The 20,006-nt window shown below is 41.8% G+C and overlaps 2 protein-coding genes across 7 annotated transcripts in view; both read left to right on the top strand.

Moving 5' to 3' along the window:
* Window positions 1–20,006, top strand: part of LOC121513254 (NLR family CARD domain-containing protein 3-like) — a 945,231-nt gene that overhangs the window by 297,644 nt on the left and 627,581 nt on the right. The window lies entirely within an intron of this gene.
* LOC121513252 (vacuolar protein sorting-associated protein 13B-like) overlaps window positions 1–20,006 on the top strand; it is a 481,863-nt gene that overhangs the window by 162,409 nt on the left and 299,448 nt on the right. For all 3 annotated transcript variants that reach the window (XM_041792863.1, XM_041792864.1, XM_041792862.1), the window contains exons 21-22: window positions 3,296–3,428; window positions 16,677–16,810. In XM_041792863.1, the coding sequence (XP_041648797.1) occupies window positions 3,296–3,428; window positions 16,677–16,810 (267 nt within the window). The remainder of the gene's footprint in view (window positions 1–3,295; window positions 3,429–16,676; window positions 16,811–20,006) is intronic.

Here is a 20,006-nt window from a genome sequence, read left to right as displayed (position 1 = left end):
GTGTAGCGCTGGCCGTGTGTGCCCATGTTTCTGCTGGGCCATCCGCCTCAACTGCTTTTCAGGGCCACTTCTGGCCCGCCTGGTTCAGAGGAGATTTCAACTGAAGGTCAGACCGCCTCCTGTGAAGGACAAAGGAAGGGACAGAGGCTGAACGGTCAGGACTGCAGGAATTGGATAAGGGCGGAGGTACTCAGCTGTAGATGGCATAAAGAAGGAAATTTAACATGAGATCAGACATGCACAGACACTGCTGCTCCCCGCTGGCTCTGCAGAGACCGTCTCACCGCTGTAACGATTCTGTTACTTCCTCTAGAGCCGGTGCAGAGGGAGATCCCTCATTTCCTCATTGTCTCTCTGTGACATTATTGATGGAAGTGTAAATAACACATATGATAGTCTTGGAGGCTTTTGTTGACTTGTTCTTTTTCCTCTTCTGTTCGTCCCTCTGCCCCGTCATGTCTTCCATCTGAGGATTTATCATGTGTCCTGATAAATAAGAATCTTATCATGCCTGACTTCATCAAAAATTGAATGCTGAATATGTGTTTTATTTTGTGCGATATGTTTTTTATTACTAAAGTTGTGGGTGATATGGACCAAAAATCATTTCTCAGTGTTTCTTTTTTAGCTAAATGAAAAAAATAGAGGATATGAATGTGACGCTGCAGCAGCGCGAGTTTCTGATGGTCTAGACACTGGTGACAGAGCAGAGTGAGCTGTAAACTGCGGTATTTCATCTGAAAACTGACGTCTTTTTAGCTACATTATAGTGATGTTCACCACGGTCAGTACAGATCCCCAGATGTTGAAATATGTTTACAGAAATGTTCGGAGCCGTAACAGTTTGTTAATAAAGAGCTTTGACAGTAGACACCACAAGCATTTACTTCATAAAGAATACAATATAAACTCCTCTTTCTCTTACCTGAAAGGAAAATAAAGACCTGAAATCTCATCAGATCAACCAGACAGTAAGATAATGTCTAGTTGACAAGGCATTAAATGATATGTTTTAGAGCTGTAGTTATCGTGCTGTTTTTATAAAGACCAAAACATAGGAAAGTCCATCAGTATTTATCACACATTAAATAAAGAAGCCTTTGTAAATTACTGTGATTTTGTTTTAGTTGTTGTTGTTTAATACTGAAGTAATTTCTACGAGCGCTTTACGGACAGATCTGATGCTTTAAAAGTTTATACAACATAATATGGAAGTTGAGAGTCGTACTGTGTGGATTTGTTACATTAAGGAAGGAACATGAGCTTTTACCTGGTGTTAAAATGGAACTAGATTAGGACAGACAGCCAAGGGTATGATGATCTGGTTTTGAAATACACCTCAAATTTTCACAAACAGATTTAACAACCACAGATCGATCTTTTTACCGATTACCTAAAGTAAAAATAAATAAATGAATCTCTGAAATATGGAGAAAAAAACTGATCTAAATCTTCATAACAACTGAACTTTTCAAAGTTAATTCAGTTTCACATCAATGAAAAACCGGGCTGTTTGTCTGCAGGCTCTGCTTTGTTTACTTGAAGTCAGGTCCATTGTAAATGTCAGGAAACTCGATTTATGACTACATATAATCCTCCACAGTCCAATGTGTCTTTAGGAAATGGTATGGATCTCTGTCGAGTCTAAATGTTCTCAATTTTCATCTCTTTCCCATAGAAAAGCCAGCAGTGTTCGTGCACTGAAAGTGACTTCAGTGCATACTGTACCTTCTACAGACAATATATACCTGAAAATGTTCTGTAAAGAAATAAACACAAAGTCAGTTAAATCCACACAGGCCGAATTTCCAAATGTAACAAACGCACTTCTACCAACAGCCAACTGAACAATTTCAGCATGTACATGAAGATTCACGTTACAATTAACGCTCCTTGAATAATATAAATCAAAAAATGGTTTCCTATGTAGGTAGCTTTCACACTAGAGACCCCGTCCTGGATCCGGGTGCACTTGAGCTGAAAGTCGAGTTTGTTTTGGTTCGTGTGAATACACCCACTTTATATTCTCGAGTACAATTCAAGTGGACTCTGGCATGATTCAAATGAGATGTGAATGCACCCGCGCCCGGATACGGGCACCGTATGACCTATATGACGTCTTCGTAATAAACTAGGGTTCTTTCCACGGCGGGGCAGTTTGTTTACATTCTTCCTCAATAAAAGACAGATATCATCAGAATCAAGTCAACAAACGTTCTGTTGTGACACATCTTATGAGTAACCTGACACGCCAGATGGATGTATTTCACACGTCCATCTGGGAAAGCTTCAATAGGAAACATTTGAGAAAAGGCAGAGGATTTGAAAAAACTCAGAGTGTGATTGGATGAACGTTCTGTCTGTCACATCTCTACGGGCCAATCAGAACAACAAAACACGTGATGTAGCCACTATCGAGCTGTGTGTGCGCAGCTGCTGAGGAATAACGCGAAACATGGCGACTATGAACATGTAAGTACTCGACTTTTGTGGTTTCTGAAAAGAAAACAACTCACTGCTGTTCTTTGTTCTTCTTTTAATGAAGAAAAGTCGTCAAGTTCTGATAAAACTTGCACTTTAGCAGCATCCACACTAAGCTCTTCCTCCATAACTGCACCAGCTCTTGCTGCTGCTTGTTTGTGTCATGACTCTGCTGCGCCTGAAAGTACTGCCCCTCATCACTGATTGGTCCTGTCACTTTCTAACCGGGCCCAAACGATTCAGATGGGAGCTTTGCAAGATGGATTCGCTGTGTCTGTGCAGCACACTAATCCACTGAGCGGTAGCAGATGTGTAGGTACGAAGAGCAACACTGCTGCTTTGTTAAAAAGTGATTTTAAATCATCCATGGTGGCACGATGGACTTTTTTGCCAGGTTAATACAAAAAAACATCTTCGCTCAGGTCATGACCCGAGTGGTTGCCATGGTAGCTTCTTCTTCTTTCTCCTCCTCGGTGAGCTTGTAAACCAGCTACGTGCATACCGCCACCAGCTGTACCAGACTGAGTACAGATGCAAGTGAGCCCAGGCATGGGTCAGTGCTGCTAGTGTGGAAGCAAGCCAGCAGGGGGAGGGGGAGGGGAGGACCCACGCCACAGCATGGTTCGAAACAACTGGGCCTAGCCGTGAAAGCACCCTCAGACTTAACATCGCCATTGGACTATGCTGTAGCCAGTTACTGCACTCACCAATGGATAGATACAAATGCATATTAAACTATATTGAAACAAACAATGCTGTTGAAATGCATTTAGGAGTTTACAGTTAAACTAAACGTTTACTTTTCTAATTGCAGACTCCAAGTACTGTTCCCCTGGCCAAGAGGAAAGAGGACGAGATGTCTGTAGGGAGCACACCATTGGCCAGACAGCCCTCCAATCAGGCATCAGACTACGCCAGCAGCCCCATCAAAACAAAGACAGTGACAGGTAGGTCAATCATGAGCTTGGCTAAAGGTGTGACACTGAAAATATCACTTCATTGTACATGAATTAACATTAACCACTCAGTAGAAAGCTTTCCATACATGAGAACCACAGGTTTGGCTGAGGGGTCAAAACAATTCCTTTACCTTTAATAAAACCAGCATAGCATTTTTGCCTCTCTTGCTAGCAGTGATTCCTGCCACTTGCTCATCAGCATTAAAATAAAAAAGTAGCATCTTTAACCTTGTTTCTTTAGAGACTAACCTCCCTGCTGTTCCGTAATTCACAGCAGATTGCAGACATTCAAATGAAAGGAGGAAACAAAATATCCAGAAATGTCTCCCTGTTTCCTGCTCTTGTTTTAAAGCTGTGAGCTCTGAATGACCAGAGTAGATGAGTGGCTGTGTAGCTTTTTGCTACACCAGCTTTCAGCCCACTGGAACAATCACATTACCTGCAAATGCAAACATAATCGACATAAATACAACTTTTCTCTCCCACATGCATAAATAGATACTGGGTCTAAAGATAGAAGCACTGAAACCTTTAGACTAGTGATACTCAGCGTAACACTGATGATTTGTGGCTCTTTTATGTCTTAGTTTGAAATATTACCCCCCCCCCCGAAAACCTTTAACCAACTATGACCTCAGAAATTATCCATTGCAAGTCACATTAATTGGTTTGAATCCCCACATTAATACAGTTGGCTTTTATTTTTAACCTTTATTTTTTTGTCTGTATATTTCCATTGCCCTTATTTGCAATTTTTTTGCCTTTTTTCTAAGTTTTTGCCACTTTTAATCCATTTTCACTGCTTTAGCCCACTTTTCCCATTTCTTTTTACCACTTTTTGCCCATTTTACTTCTTCTATCCCATTTTTGCCACCAGTTTTTTTTTTGCCTCTTTTGTCCTACTTTTGCTATTTGCAATTTTTTTTTTTACTTTTTTTTTGCCACTTTTCACCAATTTAAACCTTGTTTTACCATTAAATGCCACAGTTTTCAGCAGTCTTGCTACTCTTTGCTGCTTTTCGACCATTTTTCACATTTTTGCCCATATAAGTCACATTTACACTATTTTTAGCCATGCTTTTGCTACCTGTAACTCATTTTTTTTATAATTCTCACTTAATTATTTCTGTCCTATTTTGCCACTTTTTTCCCTGTTTTTTACTTTTCACCCACTTTTTGCCATTTTATGCCTATCCTGCCCCTTTTTGCCACTTTTTTGCTACTGTTTGACCATTATTTGCCACCTTTAACTTAATTTTATTGCCACTTTAATCAGTTTTGCCACTTTTCACCAGTTAGATTGTGGCTCTTGCAAAGGAATTTTTCAACAATTTGGCTCTTTGGTTGAGCATGGTTGAGTAATGCTACTTTAAACCAGGTATTCTCAACCTTTTCAATCCATGACCCCAAAAATAAAGGTGCCAGAGACCTGGGACCTTCGCTGTACCTGAAGGTGGCTGAACACAGCCATGAACATTCAAGAATAGTCATGTGCAGACAAGGCTGCTCATTGGGGGTGGTGGGGGGTGGGAGAGCTTTCTGGGGCCCAGCCAAACTGGGGGCCAGCAAAATCATGGTCCATTGTAAAGTCAAGCTGTGATATTTTAGATTTTACCTGAATAATAACCACTCTTATCAAAGAAACACATTTAAATTCATTTGTGTAGTAAGTAGCCCTCTTAAAAAAATGTTAAAAAATAGCTAAAATGGGGTTAATAATGGCAACAAATGGTGGATAAGGTGGTGAAATTAGATTTTAAAAGTAGCAGAAATGGCTTAGAAATGCAAAAAAAAAGAGAAAAGTGGCAAAAAATAACCAAAAAGGCAAAAAGGGGTTAGAAAGTGGTAGAAAATGTGCATGTTAAGTAGTAAAAGGGGATTCAAAAGTGGCTGAAATGGCGTCAAATAGGAGGAAATTTGGTGAAATGGGTTGAAAATTGATATAAAATGCCAAAAATGGGTTAGCTGAGGAAGAAGTAGTCAGAAACAAGCAAAAATGGGCATATCAAACTGTAAAATGTGGCTTAAAAAGTGGTAAAAGAAGTTAATAGTGGCAATAATGTGTCAACAGAGCCAACAATAGTTAGAGAGTTGCAACATTTGGTCTAGAAGTGACAAAAACAGGCAGATAAAAAGTGTTAGAAAGGGTTTAAAATGACAAAAATGGGTTATAAGTTGTGAAAATGTATTAAAATGGGCAAACTTGGTTGTAAATGATAAAAACGGGTTAAAATTAGGCAAATTGGTGTAAAGTGGCAACAGTGTCATTCAAAAATGTTCTTCATTTTTTAAGGCATCTGGAGACCCCCTCTCAGTGTCTCACAACCCACACTAGGGTCGTAACCCCAACGTTGAGAACCCCTGCTTTAGACGATCCCTCTGTTCCATGTCTTGGTACAGAGAAATGGAGAATTATTGTGATGTATGTTAATATATTATTGTCATTGATACACTTCTTACTTCATCGTTAAAAACACACTGTAAATACACCAAGAGCTCTCAGTAGACCATGCATCGGCACACGCTGCAGTATAGCATTCATATGTAATACACACTTCTACCTGGGGAAGGCTAGAGCGGTCGCTCAGTTAAGGAGCTGTCCATGATATAACCCAGAGTCTGTCTAACTTTAGAAATGAGTTTTCTATGTGATATTTGTGATCTTAATTTCCCGCCCTAGCCTGAAGAGGTGTTATTCATCTGATCCATGGAAAGTCATGGTTAGCTTTGTTTTGCTCAGCTAGTAACAAAGCTTTAATAAATAACCCTATTAAATAATGCTGAGGATGACTGAAATGGTCTTTCCCTGTAACGGTATTAGTGAGGGAAAATAGACATGTCGGGGGGGGGGGGGGGGGGTTCCTTGGAAGAATGTAGTCCTGTTTACGGTGATATCATCCTGTAGCTGTTAAACACTTCATGTCCATGATTTCCCCATATCGTGTGTTTTGAAATGAAGAACATTTCTTTGACATTTCACAGTCTGAAGTAAAGCTCTAACTTCTTTCACTTTTCAGATGTGACATCTTCTACTTTTGTCCTTCTGTTTTCAAACAGCACTGATGGCTCCTCCATACCCCAACATCTTTGCTTACTCACATGTCAGCAGTACTGAGTCCTCAGTAAACAGTCGCGTTGGTTCCTACAGCACTGGGGATAAACCAGGCTGTGGCTCGTCTGCAACACTCCGCTGATGAGAGCACACTGGCCAGCTGTTTATCTCTTGAACTGGACCGACATCTTCCCATCGTTTTCTCTACATAAATATGGGTCTGAAATGCTGATGGCTGTGGCATCATATATAAGATTTATTTTTATACCTTATTGAAACTGCAGGAGCTGTCTTTTCCTCTGCGTATTGATTCGTGTATTTTTTGGCATGAGCTGATGCGTTCCACTCAGTGCCCATCTCAAACCATTACAGCATAATCAGTCTTCACTGGATCCAATCCTTCCTGTAGTTTCTAGCACTTCAGAGCCTTCTAGAAATGTACTTGCTTGATATCTCTACTTCTAATTCAACCATTTGAATGCATGCAAGTAAAATGATTGATATGTTGTTTTGTTACCAAACTGAGGCTCGATACCCTTTATTGGAACTTCCCAGCAGCTTTTAAAGGTGCCTATTAATGTAGGAAGAGAGACGCATGGGACACATTCATGGCAGATGACTTCTTTATGGATTTATGGCATGTCAGGTATTTGTTTGGATCTCACACAGTAGCGCCATCATGGAAATGCAAATGTGTTACTGTCATCTACAAGTAGAAGGCTGTGTGGCTTTTCTGTTCCTCATGTAAGGCTGATGCCTACATGCAGTCATGGATGAAAGTATTGGCACCCCTGGAATTTTTACAGAAAATACACCATTTTTCCCAGAAATTGTTGCAGTTGCAAATGTTTTTTTGGTATACACATGTTTAATTCCTTTATGTGCATTGGAACAACACAAAAAAATCTGAAGAAAAAAGCCAAACCTTTTAAATCTGTGGGTAAATAATTTTATTTCAAGCATGTGATGCTCATTTAAACTCACCTGTGGCAGTAACAGGTGCTGGCAATCTAGAAATCACACCTGAAGCCAGTTAGAATGTCTAAAAGTTGACTCAACCTTTGTGTTGTGTGCCTGTGTGTGTCACACCAAGCATGGAGAAGAGAAAGAAGAGCCCAGAATTGTCTGAGGACTTAGGAAGCAAAATTGTGTAAAAATATGAACAATCTCCAGCTTACAAGACCATCTCCAGAGATCTGGAAATTCCTTTGTCCACTGTTTGTAATATAATCAACAAGTTTATAACCCATGGAAATGTGGCTAATCTCCCTGGACGTGGACGGAAGAGAAAAACTGACAAAAGAATGCAACGCGGGATAGTTGGAATGGTGGATAAACATCCTCAGTCAACTTCCACACAAATTCAGTCTGTCCTGCAGACTCAGGGTGCAAAAGTGTCAGCTGGGACCATACGTGGTCATCTGAATAAGATGAAGCGCTATGGCAGGAGACCGAGGAGAACCCCACTGCTGACAAAGAGACATAAAAAAGCCAGACTGGAGTTTAAAAATGTACCTGAGTAAGCCTCAATCCTTCTGGGAGAAAATTTTGTGGACAGATGAGACTAAGGTAGAGCTCTTTGGAAAAGCACGTCATTCTACTGTTTACAGAAAACAGAATGAGGCCTACGAAGAAAAGAGCACAGTACCTACAGTCAAACATGGTGGAGGTTCAAAGATGTTTTGGGGTTGTTTTGCTGCCTCTGGCACTGGGTGCCTTGACTGTGTGCAAGGAATCATGAAATCTGGAGAGTACCAAAAGATTTTGGGCTGCAATGTAGGGCCTAGTGTCAGAAAGCTGGGTCTGTGTCAGAGGTCATGGGTGATGCAGTTTGCCAAAGAAGAGTGGTCCAAAATTCCAGCTGAGAGGTGTAAGAAGCTTGTTGATGGTTATAGGAAGAGATTGGTTTCAGTTATTTTTTCCCCAAGGATGTGCAACCAAATATTAAGTTGAGGGTGCCAACAATTTTGTCCAGAGCTTTTTTTAAATTTTCATTTTGTGTAAAATTTTATCAATTTCATCTTTTTTTTCTTCTGTTTTTTTGTGTTGTTCCAATGCACATGAAGGAAATAAACATGTGTAAACCAAAAACATTTGTAATTGCAACAAATTCTGGGAGAAATGGTGTATTTTCTGGAAAAATTACAGAGGTGCCAATACTTTAGTACATGACTGTAACTAACCTTTTATTTTTTATTCGTCCTAAATGAATGCTCCTGTTGGCAGCATCTCTGTCTGTGTTTCCCCAAGCCTCTCCTTGTTCTCATATGTTTATCAAAGTAGAGAAATCATAAGATTTTCTTTTCAGTATTTTAATCAGTGTTTGGCTCCTTAAATAAAGTTAAGTTTCTGAGAAATCTGTCACTCTATCTGGCGCTGCTGCTGGAACACATGATGTCTAAGAAGTGATGTTTCCGTCTGCTGGTAGTCTGAATGATGGGATTAATGGTTTAAATGTTCTGTCTAGCAGAAGGACTGGGAATTTGGAGGAGAAATTAAAACATTTTCATTCTTCAGCCTGTAAATCTGTAAGATAGAAAACACAATCTGGTTGAGGTCAGGGCTGCACGGCTCACAACACTGATGGGTTTTCTGTGATTTCAACCATAAAAGGAGGGAAAAAATTCAGAGAACAGGAGAAACATGAATGAAAGGTGTGTATTTCTGAAAGATATGCCTGAATACAGTTACAAAAAGGAAATGGCAGTAAAGACAATGCATCCAAATACAGGTATGTCTTTGAAAGAAGGTGGTGATGAGTCGACTTCAGGAAGAACAACACGGTCATGCATAACTAAAATCCCAACCCAAGTAGCCTGATGGAAGTCAGACGGGTTTTTATTGGCTGCTGTGCACTTTCTAGAGGGATAATGTTTTCATTGTGGAGTTATTTATACAGTTAAATTTTTCTGGTAAAGTCAATAATTTATCAAGGTAATGATGGTTGGAATGAGGAAAGAAAACAAAAGAAGGGAGGAATAATTACATCCAAGGCCCCACGTGATGAACTGTCGGCAGGGTCTACGGTCTTTGCTGTGACTGAAAGTCTGGGTGTCTACGCATTGAGGAGTCCAGGCAGACTGCTGACTCTCAGAACAGAGCAGTCCGAAGAGAATAGGCTGTCCGCATGTATCCTTTCTCCACGTTCATGAGTGATAAGAGTGTCTGGCTTGTAGATGTTGGCTGTGGTTGTCTGAAAGGAGTTGAACAGGGGGGAAAGTTCATCTGACGGTGTCTGGAGAGCCTGAGAGGGTTAAGGTCAGATGACAGAGGGACAGACAGGGAAACTGAGCCTGGATGATCTCATAAGGGACATTTAAAGGAGTACTGGTGTCACAGGACACGTCATTTATTTTCATTCTTTATTTGTTATTTCATAGTCTGGCTGGCAGACTCCCTCCTCTCTTTCTCTCCTTTTAATGAGCATATCAACCAAATATTGTGTAGACTGGATAACAAGATTGTGATTATCCTGAGCTCTGATGATAATGATGATGACGATGATAAAGGTGATGACCATAGGCAGGAGAAAATGTGTGTAATCTGGTTCTGACTTTTTTCGCTTGCCAGTGATATTAAAGTCTTTCTTTGCATGTCTAAACCAGGGGTCCTAAACCTTTTCAGCCCGCGACCCCCCAAATAAAGTTGCCAGAGACGAGGGACCCCCGCTGTACCTGAGTAGGGTTGAACAGCCATGAGCACTCAAGAATAGTCATGTGCAACAAGGCCGTCCATAAGGGGGGACAAAGGGGAGAACTTCCTGTGGCCCCCAGACAAACTCGGGGCCCATGGAGTCAGCAAAATCACAGTCCATTGTAAATTTGAGCTGGGGTATCCATATTTGATTTTTATACCTTAAAACTACAGTAAGTGATTTATTTTTAGTGTCATATGCCCACAAAAACAACACAACCTGTCAGGGTCTCGTTTTAAAGCCCTCTAAAAGAATAACACACTTCTACAACACCTCCTCGCACTGCACTCTCACTTGAGGAAAACAAGCAAGAGACGATGCTACAGCCAATGAGGAGGCAAGCACTCGCAGCCAATCACGGCTCAGGATGGAGGGAGTGTTCCTACTGGCTGCTGTAGTAGGTGCGCTTGCAACTCAGCTCAGTGAGAAGTTGATACAATGGCGGAGTTACCAGCGGTGTTCGTCCCATGTAGAATTTGTTCATGCTGAGAGATGGGCCCAATCCCATTGTCCACACTCACTTACTGACTTTGAGGCGTGCTCCCGCTAAGTCTGTGAAGGTTTAGGGCTGTCCCACTGTCTAATCATAAAGTGAGTGAGGGATCTCTCGCTGACTTTATGAGACCTTCATGCATCCTTTCCATGAGTGGGCATCTCTGCAGACTTAGCGTGAGGGAGTTACCCATAGCTGATTGCATTGTGACGTATGACAGGGATTCTCTGGGGATCCCACCATCAGTAGTTGATTCAGCAGACATGCACATTCGTGAGGAGGTATGTGAGAAGAGGGGTGGCGATACAGAGCACAAACATGGAGAAGAACAGGAACGTTGATTCTACACGTTTCTCGTTGAATGTTACATACTCAAGCTTTAATAGTAATGACACTAAAATGGGTTGAAAATTGCTAACATGGGTTAAAAATTGGATTTTAAAAGTAGCAGGAATGGGTTAGAAGTGGCAAAAAGTTAGATAAAAGGGGCAAAAAATAAAAAATGGCTTAAATTGGCTTAATAAATTGTAAAATGTGGTGGAAATGGGGATAAAAAGGGGTTAAAGGGGACACATTATACCCTGTAAGACAAGTTTATATTGGTCTCAGAGGTCCCCAAAACATGCCTGTGAAGTTTGTTGCTGAAAAAACAGGGGATTGTGGACAGGCCAGGGGCACATATTTTTGTTAGAAAAGCTTGAAGAGGTGATTTTTGCATAATATGTCCCCTTTAATAGTGTCACTAATGGGCCAACAGTGGAAACAACGGGCAGAAAATGTCAAGAATTGGTTTAGAAGTGGAAAAAACAGGGAGAAAAAAGTGGTGAAGTGAACTGATTCTATTTTGTTTAATTCTTAAATCTGAATTTGTTTTAATGTGGATAAGATCCCTCTGGGCTTCAAAAGGCTTGCTCCTTTCTCCTGCAGAGATGTGATAGAGTTGTTAAGAGTGATTAATTATCACCATCAGGACTCAGGGATGTTTATAGGGATCTGGGCTGGCTTTCCCACTCTGAGCTGAAAACTTGAAAGTAAACCAGACAGAATAGCTGGAGAGTTGGAGAACAGTGGATAAATGGAGAGAAAGGGTGCGTGGCCAAAATGTGGCCTACAAGATATTAGTCCAACAAACGGTGAAAATGAGGACATGGCTGACATGGCACTGGAGCTGGGGAATAACCCCGCTTTGATAGGACTCACAGGACTTGTTAGGCCTGAGCAGTTTGAAGAGCTTTAGGCAGTATTTTCATGTTACTCCTTTTGAATTTTATTAAAGCCTATACTGCACCGTAGCACACTTTCTGATTGACCTAGCAGATTCTCTCTGGGGCAGACTTTAACAGTCCAGCATATCCTAAAAAGTCTTTAAAAAGTAGGTGATCAATAATCCCCTCTGTGGTCGCTGTCAGGCTAAGGTTTACCATAAGGACCTCAGGATCAGGGGGAGGTGAAGGCTAATAGTCATTTTTTAGAGGAAATTTGCAGCTATTATCTCCTTTGTGGCTGTCTGAAAAGCTTTAAGAAGATTGGTGGGTTTATTCTTAATGCGTTTTAAAAGTGTGTTATTAATATTTTCATAGAGAAAGTAGTAGAGGGTGATGGTTATGAAAGCCAGCCTTATAGTAAATGCTATATACCGATAAATAGTCTGTGTATTTATGCAGGCCCACATGTGAAACACTCACCAAGTTTGCTGGTTTGAGAGAGTGTTCAAGTTTTCATCCTGAGGGCGCATTCACCAGAGTTGTTTGGTCCGCTTTAAAAAAACCTCTGGTCCATTTCCCTGGATAGTTCGGCTTGTTTGGAGTGGTGTGAAAGCTCACATGAACTCTGGTGCGGAACAAACAAGTGGATTCTGATCCGCTTGAAAACAGGGGGTCTCGATCTGCCTCCAAACGAACCCTGGTGCGGTTTATTTGAGGTGTGAAAGCAAAGCAGAACAACTTGTGAACCAAGTGGAATAAAGCTTAATGATATACGGATTTATATGTGATTTAATACACTCAAATACATTTCGGTACCTCGATTGGCGTCTGTGTAGCCATAGCAACACGTCGTAATCGGTGCCGATTCATTCGTCTCATGTAAAGAACGATACGCTGGCTCACTGCCTCGTTGGCTGCTCATAATGCCCTAATGCAAAAGCAGGGACCGCAAGACAGCGTAAATTTGTTGTTTTTTCATTGTTTATGTGGAAAAAACGGCCGCCGAAAGGATATGGATTTCCGGTTTCATCTTCTTCTAGGTTGTTGGTGTTCAGACGGTTCGACCAAGAGCAGCATGAATGCAACCAAACCAAAGCAAAGTGCAACAATGCTGCAATTTCTGTTCCAAAACGGACCGGCCTATCAGGCGTGAAAACGACATAAAAATGTGCTTACGGTGTATAAAACTATTTTGTTAAAGAGCACTGATGAAGTTTAAAGACTCGAGGTTACACTGCAGGAAAAGTCACGCCATATTACCGTTGACAGTAAACACTACAGTTAAAACCTTAGCCCATAGGCACATTTACCTGTTAGACTCTGATGTTGAACATGTGCAGACGGTGACTTCCCGACTCAACATGCTTACATAAAACAAATGAACACCTGCAGATACAGATATACTTTACCCACAGGTGGTGCAGGGGTTAAGGTTTCTGGTTCTCTTCCTGCTCAGGGCCTTTCTGTGTGGAGTTTGCATCTTCTCCTGTATGTGCGTGGGTTCTCTCCGAGTATTCCAGCTTCCTCCCACCACCAAAGACATGCTTTTTAGGTTAATTGGTGACTCTTAATTGGCCATAGGTGTGAATGTGAGCATGTCTGGTTGTCTGTCTCTATATGTCAGCCCTGCGATTGACTGGGGACCAGTACAGGGTGTACCCAATGACAGCTGGGATAGACTGTCGTGACCCCCAACGGGATAAGCAGTAGGGATGACCTGGAATAGTCGGCGATTTGACGATTCACTTTGGAGGAGTCTGATTTGACTATGAGCCTCATAGTCCAATCAGACTCCACCCACTGTCCTGCAGTGCTGGGGTTGTTTATCACCTCAGACGGCAAGCACATGGCTAATTATGTATGCACGATGACTTCAAAGCAAGCCTATCTCTCTGCGCAAGCTTAGTAGCTCTGGGGACTATGCGGGGAAAGTGGGAAAGTTTGACCAGAACATTCTCGTAAAGCAGAATTTTAATCGAAGTGAGTTTTCCTTGTTAACAAAAGGCTTAATATCATCAGCGGTATGGAGGGATTTTGTGTCATTGCTGCGAGTAATGGAGAGGCTGAAACAAAAGGAACTTTAGCTGAGCGGCTGAAACACCGATGCAGCAGCAGAGAGAGAGAGGTCTACGCCGGCTTATTAGCAGAAGTAGTCTTGGATAAGCCGTTAATGAGAGGAGGACTGGACCGGACTTGCCCACCTAATTCAAAAAAGGGACAAAAAAGTTTAGCAGAAACGCTGTTCTACTATTAGTCGACTATAGGCAAAATCTGACGAATCAGATTCGACTATGAAAAACCTTAGTCGTTGACACCCCTAATAAGCAGTATAGAAAATGGATGGACTCAGAAATTGCCCAGTCTTTAATGTGCAAGGTCAAATGTAAATCTCAGGCCAGAGAGCAGTAACCCCACAGTCCTACTGGATCCTGCCGGATCTGACTGGATCCTCTGCAGTGCTGAAAAGGAAGCAGTATAAAATACTCACTACATAAAAGACAGAATTGTTTTTTCTCTGCTCAAATTCAACGAATGCTTATCCCTCTCCATGTGGAAAACGGACCATGAGGTCAACAGGTGGATTGGTGAAGCATGAGATCGCAGGTACAAGCAGTCGAAAATGAGATTCCTCAGGAGGGTTGCCAGGCTCAGCCTTAGAGATAGAGTGAAGAGCTCGGACATCAGGAAGGATCCAGTAAGAGCCAGTTGAGGTTGTTCGGGCATCTGATCAGGATGCCTTGGGTGCCTTCCTGTGGAGGTCTTCCAGGCACATCCAGCTGGGAGGAGACCCCGAGGCAGACACGTACTCCTGGAGGGATTACATATCCCATCTGGCCTGGGAGTGCCTTGGAATTCCTCAGGAGGAACTTGAAAACATTATTAGGGAGAAGGACGTTTGGGCTGACCTACTTTGACTGCTGCCACAGCGACCGCGGAGCGGAGGAAGATGGATGGATGGATGGAAATAAAGGGAGATGGAAAATAAAGATTGTCAGTCATATAAATGAGTGTTGTTAGGGTTCTGCATGGCATGTTATCATGTAAAGGCTCAGACTACACAAATTCAGGCAGATTTTGACCTGACTGCATTGTTGTAGCTGTTCAGCAAACATCAGGCCCCAATATTGGTGTCGGAGATGCCAAATGCTCTTGTAGTGTGACAATGTAGTCAACAACACTTCTAAGATGACCACGATTCTACAAGACTACCATTTCAGGATTTTTCTTGCATCGTCATCTAGACCCCACTTTTTCTCCTTGATGGTTTCTTGTTTGTTGTTTTCTTCTCTAGAATCACCAAAAGGACGTCTGCCATCACTATGGGGCACTGTAGAGTCAGTATCCCTCAATCAGAAGCTCCAATTTGCTCTCACTGTTTAGTTGGTGGCATGTAAATGTGTATGGCTGCGTATTAATGGGATTAGCTGATGGACAATCCTCGTAGCAGCCTCTTCCGTCAGTGTGTGAATGGGTAGATGTGCTCTTGAAGTAGTCAGATGACTAGAAAGGTTAGTACAAGCTGAAGCTGAAGTACAAGCTGTCTATCATTTATTTTATATGCTGACACCAGCCAGTATGATGGCATTTGCTCCTTATCTCTGTATGGTCATCCATCAGAGTGAGTCCCCACGTGTTCATGTGAAACTGGATGAATTAGGTGGGCTAATAGGGCTTATTTTCTTTGCATTATCACAGTCATACTTCAGGCTCTATCTGAAGAGTAGCCAGCCCGTATAGTTCTCCTTTTGATGCATCAGAATGATCCCATGTTCTCCTAATCCATAATCCAGTCCACCAGTTTTATTTTGTTTTCTTCTTTTCTGAGTAAAAAGACCACTAGCATCACATCGAGTGCGTCTTATTTAGCTATGATTGAGTCTCTTTGACCCACCTCCCCGTTGACCTCTGAACTTGCACACAGTTGCTGCAGCAGTAGTGGTGATAGCTTACAATGAGCAGTTCTATTACACTCTTAGTGAGGCCAGTCGGTCGGCCTTAACACTGATTTTGGGTATCTTGACAAAAAGTCAGTTTTGTAGTCCTGAAAAGCAGGACAGTGTCCTGAGAGTAAAACAGTCCAGAATCATGAGTGTATTTGCTTAGTTTTATTTACACATGGCTCACAACCTCACAAATCCGTCTACCTGTGGCAAAAGTCGCACAGAAGTGTACGCAGACACCAGCCTCCATCTCCAGTTTTGGCAGGTTGCCATTGAAACCGCAAAGCAAAACAGCAAACCATCCTTTCATCAGTTCTTTGTTTCTGTAGCAACCCATGTGGTTGTTTTAGTGATATTTGGGAGCTCGGCGTCTGAGGAGGCACACTGGTGCTGTGACATCAGCGTTGTTTAATGACAACTGTGGGATAGAACTACTGACCACAGCAGACCTTTAAATCATGGAATATGCCTTAATATGTCTTTAGAGAGACCCCCCTTCCCTTCACCTATGACGCCTTGATGGCTTTACCATGCACAGACCTCAGGCTAACCTGTTAGAGTGGCTGTTCTGTCTGTAAACTCCTGTTTCAGTCCCTATATTGCCGCCTATGCACGTCTCTCACAGTCCTCCTCCCTGCCTCCCAGAAGAACTGACATGTTTGAAGCTGACTGGACAGTTTAATCTTTGGGTTCATGTAGTTGTGACTACTAAAGGCTTTGGCTGTGTGATTACTGTGCTCTCTGTTGCCATGAGTGTCCGAACAGACATTGCCTTTCTCTGGACCGCAGCCGGATCATGTCATGTCTAGGGCTCGTGTATTCAGCGTGTCTGTTTTGTCTTTCTTTTCCAGAGTCTCGTCCCCTCTCCATCCCAGTGAAGGTGATGCCTGACACTTCAGCTGCAGAGGCATGGACAGCCTCAGAGGAGAGGATGAAGGAACTCATTGCCCACGCTTGGGATGCTGTAAAACGTCTCACCCTACAGGTGACATTCCTTAACTGTCTTTATAGTTAGAAGATAAAACCGTGGTCCACTACTGAGTGGATTTGTTAGTCCTCTAATGTTCATACCTGAATGAAAGATTTGTCTTTGTCTGGTCCATTCTGGGGACGGTGGCTTACTGGCATGGCCTCGTACTGCAGGAGCCATGGAGAGTGTTACCTTCAGAGATGTTCCTCACTTCAGATGCATTTATCTTTAACGTCTCCTTTTATAACAGTCTAGGCCTGGGCCTCACACTGACTTTTGTGCTCAACAGCCACTGTGGCCAGTGGTTTTGTAGAGTTAATTACCTCCGCCAAGGAGGTTATGTGATGGGCAGGGTTTGTTTGTTAGTTTGTTAGCAACATAACTCAAAAAGTTGTGGACAGACTTTGAAGAAATTTTCAGGAAATGTCAGAAATGGCATAAGGAAGAACTGATTAGATTTTGGGACTGATCCGCATCATCGTCTGGATCCAGGAATTTTTTAAAGGATTCTTTACTATTGGGAGATAGGGCTAATGGCGGAGGTCTGCGCCCTGAGTGCTTTTCTAGTTAGTTAGTTTATTTGACGGGGACATGCAAAACAAAACTGTTCAGCCAGAGCTAGCTAGAAAGCAGTGATACTCAACACGTGACTCTGGAGCCACATGTGGCTCTTTTATGCCATAATTTGAAATTTTATTCCCCCAAAAACCTTAAAAAGGTACATTTGGCTTCAGAAATTATCCATTGCAAGTCACATTAATCAGTTTTTTTCCTACTGTTTTTTATACAATAGGCTTTAATTGTAAAACTTGATATTTCCATTGCTCTTATTTGCAATTTTTTGCTACTTTTATTCCATTTTTACTGCTTTTAGCCCATTTTTGCCACTTCTTTTTGACACTTTTATCCTGCTTTTTGCAATTTCTTGCCTCTTTTTTCGCCTTTTTTCCACTTTTCGCCCATTTAAGCTGCTTTTTGCCAATTAAATGCCTCTTATTTCCCATTTTGCTACTCTTTCGATCTTTTTGCCCATTTTCCCACCTTTTTGCAGATTTTTGCCCATTTCAGTCTCTTCTCATGTTTTGCCATGTTTTTGCAATTTTTGGACCATCTTTCCCACCTTTTTGCTGATATATGCCACTTTTTGACAATTTTTGCCACCATTAACCCATTTCTGGCACTTTCTGCCTTTTTTTTGCCACATTTCTTCTCATGTTTGCCCCTTTTTGCCCATTTTTGCTACTTCTCGCCCAGTCAAGCAGCCTTTTGCAATAAATGCCACTTTTTCCCCATTTTCCCACCTTTTTTTCTGATTTTTTCCCCATTTTCCCACCTTTTTTCTGATTTTCCCCATCTTTTCCACCTTTTGGCTGATATTTGCCACTTTTTGACAATTTTTTGCCACCATGAACTTATTTTTTTGGTCACTTTCCATCCATTTCTGGCACTTTCTGCCTTTTTTTGCCACTTTTCTTCAAGTGTTTGCCCTTTTTTGCCTATCTGTGCTAGTTCTTGTCCATTTAAGCTGCCTTTTGCAATCATATGCCACTTTTTGCCCACTTTCCCACCCTTTTGTCTGATTTTTGCTCATTTTTCCACCTATTTTCTGATTTTCGCCACTTTTGGACCATTTTTGGCACCTTTAACTTATTTTTTTGGTCACTTCCCACCCATTTTTGCCACTTTCTGCCCTTTTTTGCCACTTTTTTCCAGTGTTTGCTGCTTTTTGACCACTTTAGCCACCTTTAATTTATTTTAATTGTGCAGGGTTGAGTAACACTGTATAAGGCTAATTAACATCTGTGGACCCTCTGCAGGAAGATGTAAATGAATTGCATTTCCACTAGCTTTAATTTTGTTGTTGTGAAATTACATTTCATATGTCAAATTGGAGACCTCGGTATGAGATTAAACAAATGAAGGATTTTCCCTCATCAATGATGAATATAAGCTCTCCTCTGAATAAAGCTCTTCTTCCTGCACATGTGAAACAGCTCAGAGAGAAGCAGTAGTGTGTGGAGGGGTTTCAGTCAGGGCCAGTAGTAACCAACACACTCATCAGGTCTTGTGAGTGTTTGCTGTTAGCAGCTCACTTGTGGTCATGTCAGCATTTATCTTAGTACTTTATACAGTATTGATCACACTGGTACACAGGATGCAGCCAACTCTTCAGATGAAAATTACCCTTTAAAATGTGTCTAGATACATAATTCTACAGTAAATCACTCCAACATGAAATTGCAGCAGTTAAAATCATTCTCTAGTTTGCCTTTGGCTCGTTGGCTTTGCTGACAAAAAACAAATCATGCCAGCCCTTTCCCACCAACAACTGTTCTTAATCGTGCTGACTTCTTCCCGCTAGGACACACAAATGGATGCCTGTCAAACATTTAAGAGAGCATGACGCATGTGAAGTGAAATAATGCTTTCGACTTCAGGTCCCAGTGAGCTGTTTACAATACTTCCACAAAAGTTAACTCAACCCTCTAATAGTTTGCTCTGTCCGTCATTGCCTCCACTTTCCTCTGTCCCCTTCGGCTGTTCGACTGGGACCACACCATGTACCGCAGCGGTAATTAGGAAAGAGTGTGTCCTGTTGACATGGGAGTGGAAGCCAACCAAGCCGAAGGACCTGACAGCTGGTACCCCAGGCTCTGGATAGCCAAAAACTCAAACCGCTCTATTTATTTTAGTGTGGTGTAAACAGAATACCTAATGGCTCACACTTATGCTGCACATGTGCCCAATTTGGGATGCAAGGCTTTTTTTAGTCTTTTACAGAAGAGGAACTAGCGAGTGGGGGGACAATAATGTAAGAGTTAAATAAGGAGTTATTACTCCACAGTGGCTGAGAACGCTCAGACTCTTACAACCTGAAAGGGACTGGTCGCAGTCTCTGAGACAGTCAGGATGGTTGAGCTTTTACCTTTTTCTGAAGATTCACATCAGGAGGACAACGGCAGATTTCTTGTGCTGACTTTAATAATTGGTTAGAAAATACTGATGAAAGATGATGACATGAATCAAATACAGGGCCTTCATTTTCAGTCTGTTGTTATTATTCAGTGTCACAAATCTCACATACTGTAGCACAAAGAGCTTTGGTTTAATCATGCCATCTTGTTGTTTTAGGCCCCCTCCACAACGACTTCAGGAGTATATGCAAAAGTTTTTTGTCGTATTGGCATTTCATCTACAAGGAAACGGCATT

This window comes from Cheilinus undulatus, linkage group 8 (assembly GCF_018320785.1).
Source record: "Cheilinus undulatus linkage group 8, ASM1832078v1, whole genome shotgun sequence".
Classification (NCBI taxonomy): Eukaryota; Metazoa; Chordata; class Actinopteri; order Labriformes; family Labridae; genus Cheilinus; species Cheilinus undulatus.
The sequence above is the reverse complement of the archived record's forward strand: the minus strand, read 5'-3'. Positions and strand labels throughout refer to the sequence as shown.